The sequence below is a fragment of the Microchirus variegatus genome (assembly GCF_963457635.1).
Source record: "Microchirus variegatus genome assembly, chromosome: 12".
Classification (NCBI taxonomy): domain Eukaryota; kingdom Metazoa; phylum Chordata; class Actinopteri; order Pleuronectiformes; family Soleidae; genus Microchirus; species Microchirus variegatus.
Window position 1 is genome coordinate 16,828,499 of NC_139813.1, and position 20,441 is coordinate 16,848,939.

A 20,441-nucleotide genomic window follows, 5' to 3' on the forward strand; every position below is an offset into this window, starting at 1 on the left:
ACCGTGACGGTAACGCGTCTGCGTAAGTAACCTGTCAAGAATCCAACATCACGTAAAGCTCCGGGGTAATCCCAGCTTTATTAAATTAAAGAAATTGAAGGGGGAAAAAAAGTATATTTTAGGTAATAGCACATATAAAACACATATCCAAGATGGGGTTGTCATTCAAAAGACATTGTAAACCTCTTCATATTAATATTCCACAAATCTAAATGATCAAAAACAACACATTTAAGATATTCTTAATTGATGTTCAATATAAATAATAAGAATGCATTTATTATAAGGGTGAATATTAATAATTACTTCAGGAAACAATGGCTTATGTTTCAATCACAAAATACATTGTTATGGCTGCATCTTATTATAATTATGCATTTTAAAAAAAACAGAATCAAAAACAGCCATGTAGGCATTAACATTAGAGGGTATATTATATATACACTATAGGTAGTGTATCAAAGTTTCAGAGTCTCTTTATGAATTTTTTTTTGACGCATGTGACGACTCTGTGAGTTTACAAGTTACAACAGTGACATCTAGTGTCAAACATAAGAAAGTGACAAGGATAAAGGACCAAATTATAGAAGTAAATGCTGAGTGAAGAAGGAATGAAGAAACCAGCATTTTATTAGAGTATTTAAGAAAAATGAACTGTCAATTAACATGAGCTCAAATCGAATCTTTAGCAGTATTTAACAGTAAATAATCAAATTAATGAAAACCCTTGTACCGATGTTTGTTTCAATCACGCCCATTAAGACCTCCAGTATTCTCATGCTAATTTAACGTTTGTGTTCTCATTATCAAATCTGTGTTTTCTGTCATCATTTAAATCAAGTCCGAGTCTGTGAAGAGGTAGAAAGACTGTCAAAGATGACCAACATGATTATTCTTAAGGCATTTTATTTAATATTATATACAGTACATATATTATTTTAACATTAAAATCAAGTTATGGCACAGGATATCAAACCCAGTAAGCAGCTTTTTCAAAGGATCTACTTCATAAACACAAAGAAACAAAATAGGTTTGTACATGAATGTGCAAAGTTCTTCGTTTACTCATGATAAAAAAAAGCACAATTAAATATCATCTCATTTATATGACTTTCAAACTGCTATACGTAGCATTAACTTAAAAGCCATAGTTCTTATATAACATTAGATAAATAACTGATATTAAAGCTAAATGACCAGTACTGACGTAAATATCAAACACCTTTAGTTTCACGTTATTTGACCCTGCCTTGAGTCTTCAGCTGAGACAGCACGTTGTCCACCTGCAACAGAAAAGGGAACTTATTTATAACATTTACAGCACAAAGCAAATGAATTTATTGATTCCCAGCGTGCAGTGATCCCAGAAACTGTTGCGACTCACCGTGATGAACCAGTGAGATTTCGGGCCGTAGTGCAGCTGTGACTTGAAGACCATCTGACTGGCTGGAGCCAGAGCGTGGAGGTGCAGGTGGGGGACGGAGGAGAATGGAGGCACATGAAAGCCCATCCTGCACAGATTGTCAACAACATGTGATCAATGTGTATTTGTAAAAGAAAGTAGTTCACAGCAGATGACAACAGCAACAATTAAAGACATGTAGAGCATGGTTTCTGCATTCAGGGGAGTGATTTACCTGACGTCGTCTAGGTCGCCGACTTTATTCTTCTGCAGCATTTCCATTCCCATTTGTTTCATCTGCTCCACTATCAACGAACAAATCACATCAATGTAAGTCATTCATATAAGAGATAATCAGTATGAAAACTACTAACCCTAAGTGTACAGTGTCATTTTTTTAAACTGAGAATTTCTATTCTATTCATCCAGTCATATTCAGTTACTACGCAATAATAATAACAGTAATCACAAGTTCACTGTGTTGCAGAGTTGTAGTACACTTATAGTCGGGGTAAAATGGAGTCATTACAAATGTGGATGTATTACCTAACAAAGTATTTTGTTGTAAATACAACTTTACATTAAATAATTTAAATCTCTTACTGGGGCAAAATTCATTTTATTGAGATATATATATATATATATATATATACATATATATATATATAAAAGCTCAAACTAATTCATCCATTTGATCCACTTCATGCGCTCATACTCAATTCTTATGTGGAAACACTTTATGGAACGGTTAAATAGACAATACAAGGTTATTACTGCTATAAATTATTTGAGCATGAAGAATTTGACCTAATTCTTCTTCATGTTTTGCTTTTATTTTAGCCAACTCTTTCATCCACAGGACTCCACCCATATTATAATGAGATCCATCTCATATTGAGTCCCTAAAATGAATGAAAGTGTGCCAAAGAATTAAAGAATTAATTAAAGAAAGACCACACAAGTGGCAAGTGGAGTTATTTTTTATTTATTTCTTGTAGATGTTTCCTTTTTTTAAACCTAATTGTTTGTTGTAGTGTTGTTTATATTCTTTGTTTATGAGTTAAAGTTAACGATCAGACTCCATCTTTACCTAGAGGGACGTCGTCCCCCCGCAGACTTTTACAGGTGTCAATGTGTCTCCTGGGGACGATGAGGTAGTGATGAGCAGCCCCCGGTTTCACGTCACGAAAACACACCAGCTGATCGTCCTGTTCCGGGACAGAGGTGGAGTCAGGAATGTTCATATGTTCATGTGTATCTGTCATTAACTGTCAGAAGAGCGTGTACTTACACTGAGCAGGATTTCTGTGTCCGTGTCGTTGTTTATTATCCGACAGAAATGACAGTCGTCCTCCTCAGACTCCATTATCGCCTTCTAAAGTTGTCTTTTGTCGGACTGTGAAATCATTTCTACAGTGACTCACTTACCGACATGGGCGTGGTCAGGGAACAGCGGCCAGGACAACCAGTCGAACACAGAGCACATTGTTGTAGTCGTACTGCTGCGTTTAAGAGAAACGCGTAAATTCGCACTTTGAAGCACTTGAACGCCACATAATATGTGGCGTTCAAGTGCTTCAAAAAACCCTGAAGTGTCATGTTTAAAGTATATTATACTTTAAACATGACACTTCAGGGTTTTTTGTTTTTTTAAACCATTACTCAAATGAAGTCTGACTTTATGGAAAATATATTTTAGCAGTAAGCATGACACAAACAGGAACTAAATTATAAACTTTTATTGTTGTTTTTTTGTTCATAATCCCCTTGTTATATTGTTCTCTATAAATATATTCATACAGTATAATATATTCGTACACTTAATACATTTTCAGATTATAACACTAGGATTTAGGCATCCTTATTTGCATGAAAACAGGTAAATAAATGAGTGCTGCAACGATTATTCGATTAATACTACTGAAGACTACTGAATTCATCGTCAATTATTTCGGTAGTCGAATAATCGGTTTGAGGGGTTTTATAATTAAAACAAGTTTCCTAACCTTAACCCAGAGATTCATTGATTGATCCTGGCTGCAGCTTTGTCTTGAAAGGCTATGACATGTAATCGGAGTTTAAAAAGTATTTTAAATATCTATCTATATAAATATATATAAATATATAGATATATAAATAAATTAATTTTAAGAGCCAGAATATTTCAACAACCATACAGTGCATCATTGCTAAAACGAGTCAGTCCCATCAGTGACCAGGACTTCATTCAAATACATATTTGCTTTTAAACTTTGCAGTGAAGTGCTGCAGTGGAGAAATATTCTTCAGCTGCTCCCGTAGACGTTGTTCCTGCATTGAAAAAAATAAATACTCAAATTACGTTGAGGACACACGGATGTTACATGTGTCAAAGTGGCTACATTTACATTATACAGTATTATCATTATTACTATGTTTAACTGGTGCTGCTACCATTGCTGCTGTTGCTTTTATTACAATTTCACCCGTAAACAGTGGCGAATTGCATTCTTTAAAATTGTCATTCAATTTAGCATTAAAGGTACAGTGTGTAAAACTAAAAATGGTGGCCTGCATAGAGCTGACCCGGCTTCTGATATAAAAATAAAAGTATCTTTCTGGAATAAAATATACCAAAAAAATAATGCAAAATCAGTACTCACTAAAATATAACTCTCGGTCTGTGGCATGAATTTGTAAATCATGAACCGTGAGATTTGGCTGCTGGGGGCGAGCACATGGAGGTGGAGGTGGTCTACTGAGATGTAGGGTGGTAGGTGGAATCCCAGGCTGTGGAGGCAAACACATGTGTGCCGTTATCAGCAAACTGTCAGGTATGACAGGTATGTCAAAGTACAGGTTTTTTTTTGGTAGATTTCAGAGAAGGAATGAGACACAAGCAGTTTCTGCTATTGACAAACTGAGTGTTTTTTATCCCCCAAAGTTTCAGGTTGTCAGTCATCCAGGTCATAGTCATCTTCAGGAGTTAGCTGGAGGCAACTGCACTTGCTTGAGTTAAATTGAAGTCCAGCTGCCTACAGCTGACTCTTGGACTACTGGGATTCAAGAAACAAAGCCACACACACACACACACACACACACACACACACACACACACACACACACACACACACACACACACACACACACTCACCTTATGTCATTCATATCTGTGAACCCTTGGTCACGCAGCACAGCTTTCCCCATCTCAGCCATTCCTTCAACTATTGGACACATGACTTGTCATTGATCTGTAAATGTCTGATTAGATGTAAAAAAAAAAAGAATATGTGCAGTTTAAGGCAGCACGAGTTAAAACACGAAAAAGAGAGGGACTGTGGTAGTTAGCAGCAGCAGTAAGAATCCTATTGTAACAGACAATAAACATAGTGGAAAATGTACTGTCAGAATTATTACGACCACAGTAATTGTGATTCACAATATTATCTTGATAATTATAAAAATCTGCTTGTGTATACAGATGCTTTTAATGTCTTTAATGTAAAATGTTGTAACCCTCTGTCTGTATTCTGTCTTCGTTTAGTGTGTATTTAAATAATTAACAACATTATAGCAACGCGGGTAAAATATTTTATTTGCAGTTGGTTCTGACACTGTAACTGACCGAGGCCGATGTGTTTTCTGTACAGAGAGCAGCAGCTGTGTATGTGTTCTCTGGGTATGACCAGGTAGTGGTGAGGAGCAGCTGGATCAATGTCCCTGAAACACACCATGTCCCGGTTCTGTGGAGACACACATATACACATTGCATTATGTCAATGAGTGGTAACACGATTGGGGGGCCGCCAGTTTGAGACCCCTGCTCTAGCCCCTTACCCTAACCTAATCCATCACACTTAAATGCCTAATCCTAACCTAACCAGGTTAATCCTCAAAGATAGGTTTTCTTGACAATTGGTCCACATGCGTGTGCACACACACACACACTGGTATGTGGAAATAGGGAAACACATTGACTTACATTCATTTATACAGTCTAAAAGTGTTATCCCTAAACTTAACTATAACCAGTTAATGCCTAATCTTAACCAACATTCAAATCTTAGTCTCAAACTTATCCAGTTCCTCAGAAATGAGGTTCTGCCTCATTAGGACTATGTTTTGGTCTCCATGAGAACTACAGGTGTTGACATTATTCAGTATTAATGCCAGAAAAAGTCCTGAATAAACAGATATAGTACACACACACAAGCTAAAATAAAGTACAGCATAGTTAGAGATATATTTTCAAACAGCACTTTATATGAGGATGTCAAACTCACATGACACAACTGTGACAATAACACATTTACATAATACTACGTCGAACAAGTCACGTCAAGATTCAAAGTGGGATACAATCTTCCGCAGTTTTCTTTCGCTTCCTGTTTAACACTACACCAACATGCTAGCGTCACTTCAGGTTTAAAGGTCTTTTTTTCTTTTCTTACCTTTGCAAGAATTTCCGTTTCTTCGTCTTTCTCGTTGGCAATCAAACAGAAAATACACGATTCAACCACGGACTCTTCAACAAGTGGCTTTGAATAACCTCTCGCCATGTTTTAGTAACTATTTTACAGATGCTAGTGTTTACTTCATCCACTGTCACTGTCAAAGATCGTCTATGTTTGCACAGATGGGCGACTCTGACGCTCAACTATAGGGAACGCACCCATGTAGGGAACTGAATCTCGCCGTGGGCGGACCAAATATGATATAATAAACAATTGTTAGGTAGGAATGTTTTGTAAGGAAGTCCCTTTCCGCCACATGGTGAAAAAAAGAATGCATAGTACTATAAGTCATCATATAATAACCCATACGCTAATTCATATTAACTATCTCATAAGTATCTCATTATTATGACTTAGCATCTCATAATTATGACTCAGCATCTCATAATTATGACTAAGCATCTCATAATTACAACATATCTCTGAAGATTATGATTCTCCAGCTTCTTAAATGTGAACACAAATGTAGTACATTTGGTTTGTGGACTAAACAATAAATGTTTCAGTGTTCTGGTGTCCCCAAACCCAAATCATCAACCCGTTTTAACCATTTTATGGGCCTAATCCATTGATTAAAAATAAATAAACAAGTAAAAATATCAACCAATGAATTGACTATGACAATAATCAATATACAAATACATCTATAAAAAACAAAACATCTCTTTTGAACCTGAACATGTTTTGTCATCCTGATCATCCTTCTGAATATTCAAAGTAGGAATTACCTGTAAACATCACTCTTACCATGTCACCATTAATGTTCAATATAATCCATATAACGTAGGAAATGAAAAATGGACAATTAAAAACACGAGCCATTATTATTTATGTATATATGGAACATTTATTTAAGTTTAAATGTGGTTGCAATAACAACACAATAAATAGATCCTTAGTGATATCACAGTACACAGCAGTTTTGGATTCACAAGAAATAATACTTTTAGAGCATTCACAGTAACAACACTGAAGGGCTACACACAATAGAGCTCATTTTCACATGAAGCGAGTAATTGGCAAAGGTGGACAAAATGACAGGGAGGCTATCGTTGTAACATGGGTGTCAGACGTCTGCATGTTCATGCACTACAAGCCTGTGTCACATACACATGATATAAACGAGAATCTCTTTTCTATGTTAGTAAATGTGAAGTTTTAGTAAGTGGCATGTCTTGAGTGCAAAAACTGATCTATTGCCCCCTTTTTTTTTCCATTTTTGAGTAAAGGCAGCTTTCCCATGTGTGCAGTGATGATTAAACATTCAGTAACAAAAGTTTATGTTAGAGATTACATTGGCCCACAATACAGCACGAACTGGTATTTAATTCCATAGTGCAAATTCACATCCTGTTCAAACTCTACTGGCTGCATGTCTCCAAACAATGACCAGATATAAAAAAAAAAAAAAAAAAAAAATTAAGGTGATATAAAATGAGTCATTGTGAGACATGAATTTAATGCCGAACAGACATTTCAAGTGCTTGAGTCCAATCACAAACAGAAATGCTTAGCAGTACACTTTTCTATAAAATCAGAACCATTATTATATGGTTATTTATAAAGACAGAATGCAAAAATAAATGTAAAAAATAAAATCTAAAATATTTTTATAAAACATGACAAACTAACCACAAATCAAACTAAAAAAAGAACATATTTGGTCATTGCAAATGTTTCCTGGCTTTAGCGCTTGTTTTTGGGATCATACGGGATATACTTGTGAAGAAATGCAATGAAACCCTTCTCACTGGCTACATTTAAAAATCCAGACAGCCTTTTGTAGAAGTGCAACACTTCTGTTGTAAACAATTACAGCATTTTCCTTATTAAAAACTAATTTTATAGTGGAGAAATTTCCAATTTCCTTCAAGTTTCAATTAAAAAAACAAACAAACAAAAAGGATAAAGCAAACCATCTATGGTATACAAGCCTGTACATTCCCAGAATCGTATCTATCGCCATCTCTGCACAAACCTACTGCAATTTGGGATTCATGTCACTCTAAGCAGACACTGAAAGTCAGCTTCCTGTTCCCTCACTCATCACAAGCTTATGGTGCTGAGGCAGTCTATAGTTGGCATGCTGTGAAAGCTGGTGCTGTTGTCGCATGTGTAAGGCAGCAAATAAACTAAGACAGCAGCGTTTTCACACACACTTGGTCTTTTAAAAGGAAGGATGAACCAAGCATTAAGTGGTCAAACTCCCTGCAGGTCAAACCCCACGTCAAAACAGATTGAACATTTCAAGCGCTGCTTTCAGTCGCCATGAAAACTCCACAGGCTGCTTTCTGTCTACTCTCACTGACCATGTAGCGTCATGGTGGGGGCAGTTAGGTTTGACTTCAAGTGGCGTCGTAACAGACTTGGCGGTGTCTGACATTGTCTGAGGTCGTGGAGCGGAGCATGAATGTAGAAATACCTCCAGCAGTCGCGCAGAGGGGAGGCTACTCGAAGGTCCAGACCTCCAGGCTGTGGATGCTGAAGTCCTGCTGAGTCGACAGAGGCTGGTTGTTGAAGGTGGCGCACTGGGTGGAGGCGCCTCGGTACAGCTCAGCGTCCAGCCACAGACCCAGCTGACCACTGCACAGAAGCAGGAGGGGAAACAATAAGAAATAATTGTTAATTATGTCATTAGAAACTGCAAGTTTGTTCTAAGAACCAGAAATGCAAGATCTTACCCCCCTCCTCCCATCTGCAGAGAATCTGTATTGCCTTTGACAAAGTACGAGTTCTCCCCTGTCCATCGGTACACCTGAAAAGGAACAGCACACAATGACTGAGTTTGCAAAATTCAGTTAAAAACCTTAAAAAAAGTCTTTTTTATAATCAACGCAGTACATACCTTGATTTCAGGGCAGAAGCTGTAGAGGAACGTTTCTCCTGTGCCGTAGCAGTGTTCGCTCACTCTGAAGGGATGAGTCGAGAAGGCCCCGAATATCTGCGGTAACATTTGAAATGTATTTAAGATAAATACGATGTCAAAGATGGTTTACATTCCAAGCAGAGTGGGGATGAATGCATTACCTGTTGAGATTCTCTAAAGTCATTGATCCCAGCAATATCACAAATGTACTGTCAAAATGTCAATAAACTTCAGTATCTACTCTAGTGTTCAAAAGTTTAGGGTCACTTGAAACGTCCTTATTTTTGAAGGAAAAGCATTTTCTTTCAATGGATATAACATTAAATGAATGAGAAATACACTCTATACATTGTTAATGTGGTAAACAACTATTCTAGCTGCAAATGTCTTTTGTAATATGTACATAGGTGTATAGAGGCCCATTTCCAGCAACCATCTCTCCAGTGTACTAATGGTACATTGTGTTTGCTAATCACATTAGAAGGCTATTGGATGATTAGAAAACCCTTGAAAACCCTTGTGCAATTATGTTAGCACAGCTGAAAATAGTTCTGCTGGTTATTATTTCTTATCTTGTCATGTCTTGACTATATTTCTATTCATTTTGCAACTCTTTTGATGAATAAAAGTGAGTTTTAATGGAAAATACATAAAAATAGCATAGGTGACCACAAACTTTTGAACGGTAGTGTACCCCTGGAGGTTTGGACTTCATACTAATGTAATAAATACATGCAAAAAAAGAAAATCCATGTGGACGACGTCTACCTGCTTGTCCATGTCTTTGATGACCAGCAGGACAGGACTGTCCACAGCTGCCAGGTTTCTGTACAGAGTCTTGAGGCTGGTGCCGTGCTTCACAGTGCTGTAGGCCAGTCTCCAGTGGTAACCCTGCACTCGCGCTGGCAGGCGACAAGCAAGCTGGGGGAGTAAACGGATTATAATCAGATTATGAAGCGCACTGGTCAATATCTATCAGTCAAATTTAAATTATTTACTGTCAGGAAGTGGGTGAATTAGTCTTTATTACTTTCTCAATGTGCGTGTCCTGCAGCAGGTCACTGGTGTCGCCGAGTATGGGCAGCGCATCCACAGACAGCTCTCCGTCATGGCTGCCAAAACTCTGACGACGCTTCGCCTCATCCAGGGTAATGATCTTAAAACAGGCAAATGGGATTAATCTGCGTCCATACCTAAACGACTAAAAACCAATCAGGAAGTAAATGCAGGTAACTGTGTCTTTGTTTGCAAAGTTCATCATTTTTGCCCATTTATATTGAAATGCAGCCCAACAATCTTCAAACTAAAATGAAAGCAGCAGTTTCCACCTCCTCTCACCTCCCAGCTGCAAGACGCAGGGTCGCTGAAGAAGTTATCGATCATGTCCAGCTCGTCTTTCTCCACCACAACAAAGCCCTGCTCTCGAGCCTCTTTTCCGTACACATCCGGAGACCACTGCACGAAGAATGCATACAGATGGTCCACCCTGGAACAAACACACATACAGTGAGTTAATATACTTAATAAAAGTAAGTGAACCCTTGGTAAATCTCACTTCTCATTCATTCATGCAGAAAACATACTTTTTTTCTTGTCACTGTATTTGAATTTTGTTATGAATGACATGGTCATGATCTCACCTTTCCTGTGGCACGGCAAACCAGTATTCTGGCTGTTTTCCACAGCCTCCGAAGGAGTGGGCGGGACTAAAGTTCATCCCAGTGGCAAAGGACTTCCTCATTGGCTTCCCCACTTTGAAGCAGAGGAACATCGGAGGGTTTTTACTCTTCTCCTCTGACGAAAATAGCATATCTACACAGAACAGAGAATCAAAGGTAAAGAAGCTGTTATTTTAATGACTTCCTGCCACAGCGTCATCTTTTGGTACTACTAGTCAGCAAAATCTACTCATGTATTCAATACCTCGTTTCCAATTTTTACCTTCTATCGGAGCCTGCATCCTCTCCATCAGCCACGACTTCACCTCTGCTTCATAGCTTTTCTTCCGTCTCTCCTCCTCACTCAGTTCATCGCCCTCTGCTGGTCTGTCCAAGCTTTGCATTTTGGGACTAGAGTTCCAAGGAGCCTCTGCAGCCTCGCTCAGATTCAACTTCCTGTTTTGGTCCACTGATGCGTGGATTCTCTCATGGTTCAGCAGCAGCTCCATGGTCCCTTTATGGTTGATATCTTTGGCTTTGGTTGCGTCTTGACTTGTGGGTTTCCCACGCGTCGCGTCGCCCCGCTTTTCAGTCTCTGAGTAGGATTGTATCGACTCTCCGTCCTCAATGGAGCTGTTCTGATTCACGCCTTCATCCTCTTCATCGTCCAGCTTCCCTTTTGTTCGATCGAGCTTCAACTTGAACTCAAAGTCTTCCTGGCCTGGAAAGCCTGGTGCCTGGAGCTTCAGTTTGTCCCTGCTGAAGGTGGTGGGAGCTCTGGAGAACGTTCCCTCTGCTTCCTCACTGCTTCCGTTGACAGTCGCCTCCAACTCTGTGAATCCCTCATCTGATGGAGACTGCTGTGTCAGCTCTGCCTCTGTACTCCCTGGTGTTGAGGAGATAAATAAAGCTTTTATTCCAGAGCTGCATCTAAAGCTCATCTTTATTCATAAAGACATTATAAATGTGTTTTTTCTACTGATGCTGGATAGTAAGAGGAATAAATTTTTAGAGCAATCATGCACAACTGTATATCCCCCCATCACCTAATGATACCAGACCGATTGACAAATTTGCTCCTATGGTCAAACTGATGTACTTTTTAAATTTACTTGTGGTAAATGAATACATAAATATTACTTTGCTTTATTTAAATCACATAAAAAAAGTTTTCTTATGCTATAAGCAACAAAAAGTATGGTTTGTAGCAGCAGAAGGATGAGAAATTGAAGAGAAAATGCGTTTTTAAGTAGACTTACGGAGCAAGTAAGGCCCAGATGGAGCGTTTTTTATCTTATACTTTTCCCTCTAATAAGCAAACTACTCATTTACATAGAAATAAAAATACAACCAAGCCCTTTTAGTACTTTTTAAACCTTGAAAACACAACATTAAATTCTAACATTACTGAAATGAATTCCAAAACCCCCGTACTGTATCACAAATCATGGATCTCACATTAACTACTTACAACTAAATCTATGAACACTTTTAGACTGTGGGTTTAATCTTAATCTGCACATAACTTAACTAGACCGACAGAAGATTTTCTTTTGGATCCCCAAATAAATTTGAAGGATTTTCCCAACCTATCAGTTAAGATGTGTTTGTAATAACATACATAGTAGAATATTAGTTGTTGCATTATGCACAAATGTTATCCCGTCAGGATTTATTTTGTGATTTGGATCAGGATGAATCCACCTTAAAAAGGTAGGTTAACCTAATAGAAAGTATGGGAAACACTGGGATAAACTACTTGCAATTCCACTTTTCTGGTTCACCCAAGAAGGCCATAAATAAGATAATAAAAAAGGTCAAGCACATTGTTAATGTCCACGCTGAATGACACGTTCTTACCAGTTTCAGACAGCGCTGATTCAATGTCATCCAGGACGATTTGCCGCTGTGGACCAAGAGCTTCATAGCGGCTGAAAGGGTTCAGGTCCTGCTCTGAGGGCAGCTGCTCCCACTCACCAGGCCTGTACACAGGACACAGATCCTGGGGTCGGTCTCTGTGGGGGTCACCAGGCAGCACACATACCGCACCGCAAACGAGGATGGGGATGAAGAGAGAAAAACAAAAAACAAGACAGTTCCAACGGAAATTAAGAATGACAAAAATGATAAAGAACTTAAAAGAAAAAAAAGCATAAGAACATGTGATGTAAAAGAGTATAAAAATTACTTAAATTAGGAAAAGGATGAAGACCAACTTAAAATGTAAGGTTACACATTACAAATAATTGGTAGACATGGTGAAGTGAAAAAGATGCTTAAGAAAATGAAATGGTTTGTATGAAACAATGTTATTGTAAGAAAAGAGAAACTGGAGGAAGGAACGAGGAAAAGAGGAGTAAGAAAAATGGGAAGGGAGCAAAACGAGGGGAAAAGGGGGCGGAGAACTCTTACGATGGCAGCGCGTCTTTGAGCTTCATGCGCGACACGTCGTTGTACAGCGCCACGGACACCACCTCCTCCATGGGGCAGATGAGGCCGTACTCCTCGCAGCCGTGCTCGATCACCAGCGGGTCGGACTTGTGGGGGTCAAACATGATGTTGTTGGGCGTCACGATCAGAACGCCTCCCACCACTCCCTAAAAGATTGAAATCACACACAGAGAGATTTCTGGTCAGAAACAACACACACACAAGAAGACTGGTAACTGTCACTTACAATCAATATTATAGTTCTACTACTTAAATAGTGTATGACTTTATTGATATATTATTTATTTTGAGTAAACGTCAGAATAGGGAAGGAAATACCAGAGTAATGTTAATGATGTTTTTCCAAATTCTAATATGTAACATGTCAATGTCAGTAATATGTCACTGAAGGACTTTAACGGTTACAGTTTGGTCAGTGATTAATTGATTAATCTGCAGAAATCCAAGTATTTGGAGCAACTACGACCGTGTTTAAAAAGCCATCTCACCATGCCGTCAGTGAAATATTTGCAGCTCATCTTGATGAACTTAACAGCAGACGGGCTCTCGTCCTCCGAGTTTGGGGAGAGCTCACGCCGGACGGATTTTGCTGACCTACAGTTTGAAAGGCCATCCTGATGGACGCAACAAAAACACACAAGAGATCAGAGATAGACATGATTCACTTGTTTTTCTGTGACACAATATCATTACACACTTGAAGTGAAATGTAACTTCAACTGAAAACTGACAGAAAGATAACAATATGATAAAATCTTGATATACGCTATGTAAGCAGCTGTCAGGATATGAGCCACTGTACTATAAGCAACACTCACGTGTGTTGGTTTCTTAGAGTCAATTGAGACCGTGGGATCAGAGGAACTAGGAGACTTTAAGTCAGTTTCTGACTGACTCACATCAGGGACAAACAGCTTCTGTAGTGGGGACAAACAACAAATGATCAGCAGGTTAAGTCGGGCTAAGTAAAGCGGAGAGTGAAGCAGCATCGCGCAGCGACGTCGTCGGCATCAGCGCTCTCACCTGACCAGGGTAAACGCTACGGGAAAAGAGCTTGTTCAGTTGGACCAGTTTGTTCGGCGTGATGTTGAACTTGAGAGCGATGCTGTTGAGGGAGTCGTTCGGTCCCACCTGAAAAGAGAGAGTCGCCTTCATGTCAGCTTGTTAAAAAAAAAATGTGCTACCAGTGTAGTGTAGTGTTACTCACAACGATCTCCACTGTCCCTGGTGGCCTCTTCTTCTCCCTTTTTGCCTTACTTTTACTGCCATTTTCTGAGAAAGGGAATAAAATGATTTATCATCAAACTTAACATAATAACATATGATGCACACAAAATTGAAAAGGTCATCAAACTTTGCAGTATTTACCAAGGTTGTGAGAAAAAATGTAATTAATTAAATGAGCAATAATTGGCTAATTGATAATAATAAGCGACCAAATCGGATTATTAAAACGTGGCTAAAATCAGCCTGGCTGATGTCAGACCAGTTCACCGTCAAGTGAGGTCAGTACAAAGACATTACGCAACAGATGACATAATGAATATGCCGTAGTTAACTTAAGAGAGCTTCGTGTAACTCGTTATCTCCCACACATGCACACACAAAAGCGCATGATGCACTCCCCGCTCTCAACTTTGTAGCAGACAAGGTCCACAGTCAGAGTTGTCTTCACGCCAAGAAGAGAAGCCATTAGCAAACTGCACCCTGCTGCCTTCTAACACTGCTGTCTCTGCCAATCAAACACAGGCCAGGACCATGAGTTTAGCTTTAGACAGCCACTCCCGACTCCTGCAGTGTGTCAATTACTGCAGAGACTGACCATCAAAGACAACACCAATATCCTCTTCTTCTTCTGGGTGTAATGCTGCCCTCCACAGTTCAAATCTGCAACATACCCGCCACGTTCATGAGAGTTTGAACTTTATCAGTGAATTTGAACTGGGCTGGGTGGCTGAGTATCATAATAGCTGCAACATTTGGAAAGAATGCTACTCTCTCTCAACATACACACAAAGCTCAATAAAAATAATGAAAATAGTTCCTTTTCACTTGTAAAAATCATATTTCAACTAAAGATTTATAGAATTTGCCAGTGCCTGTGCATTAACAAAAGAAACGACTCATGGTAACCGTGTGCTTTGTTAATAGAATGTCACATTAGCAATACAGGGACAAAGGTTATGCAACTTCCTGTGCAAACTGCTGAGATTGTTTCACATCTGGTGTCAGAGTCAAATCCCTGCAGCAGTACAGACACTGACGATAATAAAACGGCTACTGTAAACTGACAGTTGAAAAAAAAAAAAAGAAAAAAAAGGAAGTTACAGAGGATTAATTTGTTTTAAATGAAACCTTTAGGTGAAGATTAACTATAATTCATTATAATTATACACTGGCACATGAACATGACTGACTCCATTCTAATATTTGTGGGATTTCCTGAGTGATTCTTGTAGCAATGTCAAAGGTTTATTGGGAAATAAAGCAATGTTAATACAAATGTATTATTTAAATAAAGGTTTGGATTATTTCACACTCCCTTATAATAAACTGAAAACACAAAAGTGTGTGTGAAGGCAAACTGAAAAACTGCCCAGGTGGGATTGGCCCCCCCATGACCCCTAAAAAGCCATAAAGTGGTACTTGAGGTCTTTACCTGAGCCTGCAGGTGGTTTTACTGTTATTCTCTGCAGGTCCGCCCTCTTGTTGGCTTCACCTTCATTTGGGACGCCTGTACAGGAGATGATCGCCGGGTTCTGCTCGTTCACATTCTTGTCCGATTGGCTCTGCTTGAGCTGCCGCCGCCTCTTCAGCCTGAAGGGATCACAGAATAAAAAACAGATTTAAGTGAATTTTACAAAAAAGGTGTTGTGTCTTTAATCACACAAGTAGTTATACACAATAATAAGCATAGTTATAAGTAATTGTTATAAGTAAGTATTAGTGGTTATAAGTAAATATATATAGGTGTAAGTACAAGTTGCTATTTCTGCAAGTAAAAAACTTGAGATAGACTTGTGAAATCTTCTATTAACAGAGCATATAGCTTAAGTTAAACTATTTAGCTTTGCATATTGTGATCTACATTATTCTGAATAGTTGAACACTGGAGGGTTTTTCTACACAGTTATCATTTGGCGTGCATTTTTCCAAACTATAGTGATCTTTAATCACAAGGCAACAGTTGTTTATGCTTCGTGTCATGAGAAGCGAAACAGACACATTAATGAATTCGAAGTTGTTTCTGTGCTCAGAGATATAACACTGTTCCTTTTACTTTGCCGAGTCAGCTGTGACTGTCCTTTCTGCTTTTGGTTGATCCTTTATTATTATTATTATTATTAGGTAAGAGAATGATGTAATGGCATCTCCAGAGTCCAGACCCTGATGGGGTTCACCAAGGGGAAGGGGGGGCACTGCAATGCTTGCAGGAGAGCCACATGTTAGCGAACCACTTAGGAATAATGTGCTCTCCAAGAGATCCATTGAAATCTTAAGTGCGGATGTGAGCATGTTAAGGAAAAGATAAGGCTCTAACTGATTTATCTAATGCTGTGAGTGGTCGGGGTGGTGTTGCTCTGCTGCATAGCCCTGCACGACGCAAGAAAAATGAAAGAAGGGTCTGAAGTGTTCAAGTGCCTTTAACGGAAAAGAAAGTGTGGGTCGATAAGGCTGCAGACAGACAGACAAAGGCTGGGCCTCTCCCACAGCCTCAGGTCACTGTCCTCCTACTTCTTCTTACCCAATGCAGCACTGTGAATCTGCAGCATCTGTTTTGCTGTGAGGGGGGAATTTCTCAGTGTATCCCAGTCACTTTCTTGTTGTCTGTTCACAATTTAATCAACATTTTTTAGTCTCTTACCTTAACTTTTCCCAGCATGAATGAATACAAATAAGTTTAATAATGCACAAACTCAACACATAAAGAAGGTGAATCCAAGTTTTTTGGGGATTTAGTGAAAATGATTTTTTAAACCTTGAATCAACTATTTATTACGCTTTGCCTTGTTATGCAACACACTGATTGTTCTTTGTGTGCTTGTAATAAAAAGGTAAGCTGCAAATGATTTGCCCTACTACGATCAATGAAGCTGAATTCAAACATGAACCAGTTTTAAGTCGTCTCTTTTATGCATAAAATTAAGCTCAAAGTGCATATCAATACAAAATGTGTAAAACACATAAGAAATAAAGGTCTGTGAATTGATAACTACAAAATCAAACACACCCAATAGAACTAACATGCCTTGTGTGATGCACACACCACCAGGTTTCACGGTGAGAAACATGAGAAGAGACACTATTATTACCCACCATGTTTCAGTGTTTCGCGCATATTTTCTGACAAACACTTGCACGTCACATAAAGCTGTGATAAGTGAGATCGCCATGACGACAGTTTCTTTGTGTGCAGAGTGGCGCAGAGCACCAAAGCTCCTTCAGAGTTGCCGTGAGTCTCTTGGGGAAGCCTCAAGGCGTAAGGTGCGTCCATGCACCAGTCTGCTTCCGTCAAACCTACAGCTGCATCATATTGTTTTCAACGTCCAAAGCATAATCCCACTATACTCACTGCAGTACTACAAAGAACTGTTTTACTTGACTTTATAGTCTTTGATGTGATGTTCCGTGTCAAAAGGTCTCACTAAATGTACTGACTTTTTCCGTGTAGTAAAACAATAAACATAAAAACATGAAAAAAGTTCAATGGTTGCTTCATACTTTTTATTGACTCTGAGACCTTTACTCTTATTTTCCAGGATGTAAAACACCTCATGTGAAAGCAGTAGCTGCTTTTAGGAGATAAGACTCATTTCCTGTCTGTGGGAAAGGTCTGCATGGATTTTGTGTGCGTTGATCTCGCACCGTTGTGTTTTGCTGTTCGCCCCCGCAGCTTTCCACATTATCATTGCAGGACCGCACAAAGCCTCACATCCTATTAAAATCGAATAAACCGCCTATCTAATAATTAGAGGGTGCATGTGCTGTGCTGTGCTGCCATTACAAAGTCATGTTCCACCCCATGATGTATTATTTCTAACATAAGAAAAACACAAGACAAAAGACAGATTGCAGGTTTGCACCAGCCTGTCAGGGAAGCCTGAACAAGTAACCCGAGACATAATAGAAAGAATAAAGCCCATTAGGGCTGCATGAGCTCACAGCATCCATCACGGCTATAGTCAACATCTTGGCGAATATGCTGCAGTAGCAAAGTGCTTTTCAATACATCAACTCTTGTATCCGATTATGGTTGCAGCTATACTGGAGATGCTTTATTTATTTACAAAAATGGACGCCTGCTTTAAAGTATACATGAATACAAAGAGGACAGGTAAGGTTTGAATGAATCCAGCAGAACAAGAACAGTATTTTTAAGTCTGCTTAAGGCTTTTTTAAACACACTCAGCATTTTCATTACACTGAAGCCTACCACTTAATCCCCTTTATTCACTCAGCTCCCGGTCGTCTGTCTAATCACGCATTTCACTGTGACACACCTAATCTGTGAAGACGTCAGAGAGAGTGCTGCTCTTTGTTCTTAACCTGCCAATTTCCTTGTACAGTATATGCACCGTAGCTGTGACGGGCCTCTTTCTACACGCATTTCCAGACATCGCATTTCAGTCTGGTGCCAAAATCCAATTTTAAGGTCAAAAAAACTTTCCAGGGGGGTTTATTCATGCAAGAACTCTGACGCACAACGTATTTGAGGGGGTGAGAGCTGCTCAGAGTTGGGCGATTTTAAAAAAAAAAGAAAAGAAGAAAAGTGGGAATTGGTAATAGGTGAACGCACCGTGACAGAAACGCAACGAAAAAACACCATCGCAGAAATATTTTGGACTCCAACATGTGATCCATGTTCCAAGATGTCCTTGACCAAAACACAGCACTACAACACACCAAGCTTACTTTGATTTGACAGGTTAATTCCCTGAGCTTCATGGTATGAGGAAAAACTGGACCTGTACGAGCTGGAATTATGGTTTTATTTAACATTGAATACTTAATTGTGTAGATGTTATCCCCATCTGAAACAAAACTCTAAGAATACATGGCACAGCTTGAGAATGTAATCTTAGGAAAATATGTAATTTGTGATTTTGGACTGATTTGCCTCTACGTGGTCTACAAAAGCAATTGATGAAGTATTTAAAGTTATACGGTATGAAATGAGAGAGCCTATGATCTCGGCTACAGATCAGTTCAAAATTTAATACATACGAGACATTTAATCAAACACACTCTTACCTGGCAAAATATCCCGGCTTCCTGTCTCTCTTTTCCATCAGGCCAGGGTCCTAAACGTGCATGCACGAGACTGCATCCATACAAACATCCGCCACAAACGCACCCGATGACTCCCCCACTCAGTTGTCCAAGCCAAAAGGCACAAATTTGGGGAAGCTCACCACTCACGCTGTGATGTCACTCTTCTTTCTCGTCCTGCAGAGGAGAAAGGCAGGGGATTAGCGGACTCACCTGGGACCTCCTCACTCAGCAACACTCATTTGACTACAAAAGCCCAATAACTGATGGGAAAGCCTCATCAACCTGAGTGGAAGGTGATGAAAGCACTCAAAACAAGCAGACAGAGTCTGAGCAACAGAAAGGGAAATGCAGCATCTCCGCTGTAGAGCAAAGACACATCTGCTGCTCATTAATGCTGCTACAGTACACATGTGTTTGATTATGTAATGATGCTTCAACAGAACCGTCTCCCTAATGTAGGAGCCACAAAATGGTGGACTGTGGTTCCGATCCGGACCCTGTAAATCACCATGTGATGACACTCAGCCAATCACACCAGTGGATTCTGATGAGCTTTTGGACTGAAGTCAGCTCGTGAAGACACACACAGAGACGGATGAAGAGTTGAAGAAAGGAATGATTATGTTGAGAAAAGTAACTGCATTTGACATGTTATGACAAACTTTTTCATCAAAACAGACTTGTTAGTTAACAGCAAACTGCAATAAAGATGGGAAGGGAACTGCAGTGACCTCTGCATAGCAGAGAGGATTTAGTTTTCCATTATTTCTGGGATATGCTTCTGCTTCAAAACATGCTCTAGTGCAGGAGTCTCAAACTGGCGGCCCTCCAATCGATTACATGGCCCTCGACCTCACCGTCTTTTAAACACAGTGTGTAGCTGAGGCACAGCTGCCAGCGAGGTGATAGAATATATGTTTTCTAGCAATGTTTTTTATAACAGTAATAAGAAGACATTCAGTCATACTTATCCCATTATTAAATGCATCATATACAAGATTCAATTACATATATAAATACACTTGTTAGGGCCCGAGCCATGAATGGCAGTGGCCGAAACGGCTCCTGGTACGATTGTCCACACTATTATTTATGTAATTGAAAATAAATGTCTGTTTTTGTTATTAACACATTAATGTTGCATCATAAAAAGTATTACATGGCTGACTTGGTTTTTAGTAAATAAAACATGCTCCCTGATTAAAGCTTAAGATATTTAAGAAAGATCATTTTGAGGTTTGTTTTAGTCACAATAAGATACACAACAGCTCTATTATGAGTGAAATGCCAATTGATTT

At 39.1% G+C, this 20,441-nt stretch overlaps 2 protein-coding genes across 2 annotated transcripts; both read right to left on the reverse strand.

The window, feature by feature from the left end:
- Window positions 1-1,235: 1,235 nt before the first annotated feature.
- On the reverse strand, window positions 1,236-5,924 carry LOC310934756 (uncharacterized protein; the record flags this gene model as incomplete). Its single annotated transcript, XM_083898552.1, has 10 exons — window positions 5,833-5,924; window positions 5,007-5,124; window positions 4,536-4,605; window positions 4,045-4,171; window positions 3,638-3,712; window positions 2,694-2,777; window positions 2,493-2,610; window positions 1,638-1,707; window positions 1,385-1,511; window positions 1,236-1,283 (listed from the first exon to the last, which is right to left on the reverse strand). Exons 2-10 carry the CDS (start codon window positions 5,113-5,115, stop codon window positions 1,236-1,238), a joined length of 828 nt encoding a protein of 275 aa, XP_083754678.1. The 5' UTR covers window positions 5,116-5,124; window positions 5,833-5,924.
- A 2,418-nt stretch (window positions 5,925-8,342) lies between these two features.
- ncoa7b (nuclear receptor coactivator 7b) lies at window positions 8,343-19,160 on the reverse strand (the record flags this gene model as incomplete). The annotated part of the gene is made up of 16 exons (XM_083899216.1): window positions 8,343-8,478; window positions 8,577-8,650; window positions 8,741-8,836; window positions 9,530-9,682; window positions 9,792-9,917; window positions 10,100-10,247; window positions 10,402-10,573; window positions 10,703-11,305; window positions 12,280-12,434; window positions 12,832-13,016; window positions 13,359-13,484; window positions 13,689-13,787; window positions 13,894-14,001; window positions 14,078-14,142; window positions 15,530-15,687; window positions 19,123-19,160. 16 exons carry the CDS (start codon window positions 19,158-19,160, stop codon window positions 8,343-8,345), a joined length of 2,442 nt encoding a protein of 813 aa, XP_083755342.1.
- Between the last annotated feature and the right edge of the window lie 1,281 nt (window positions 19,161-20,441).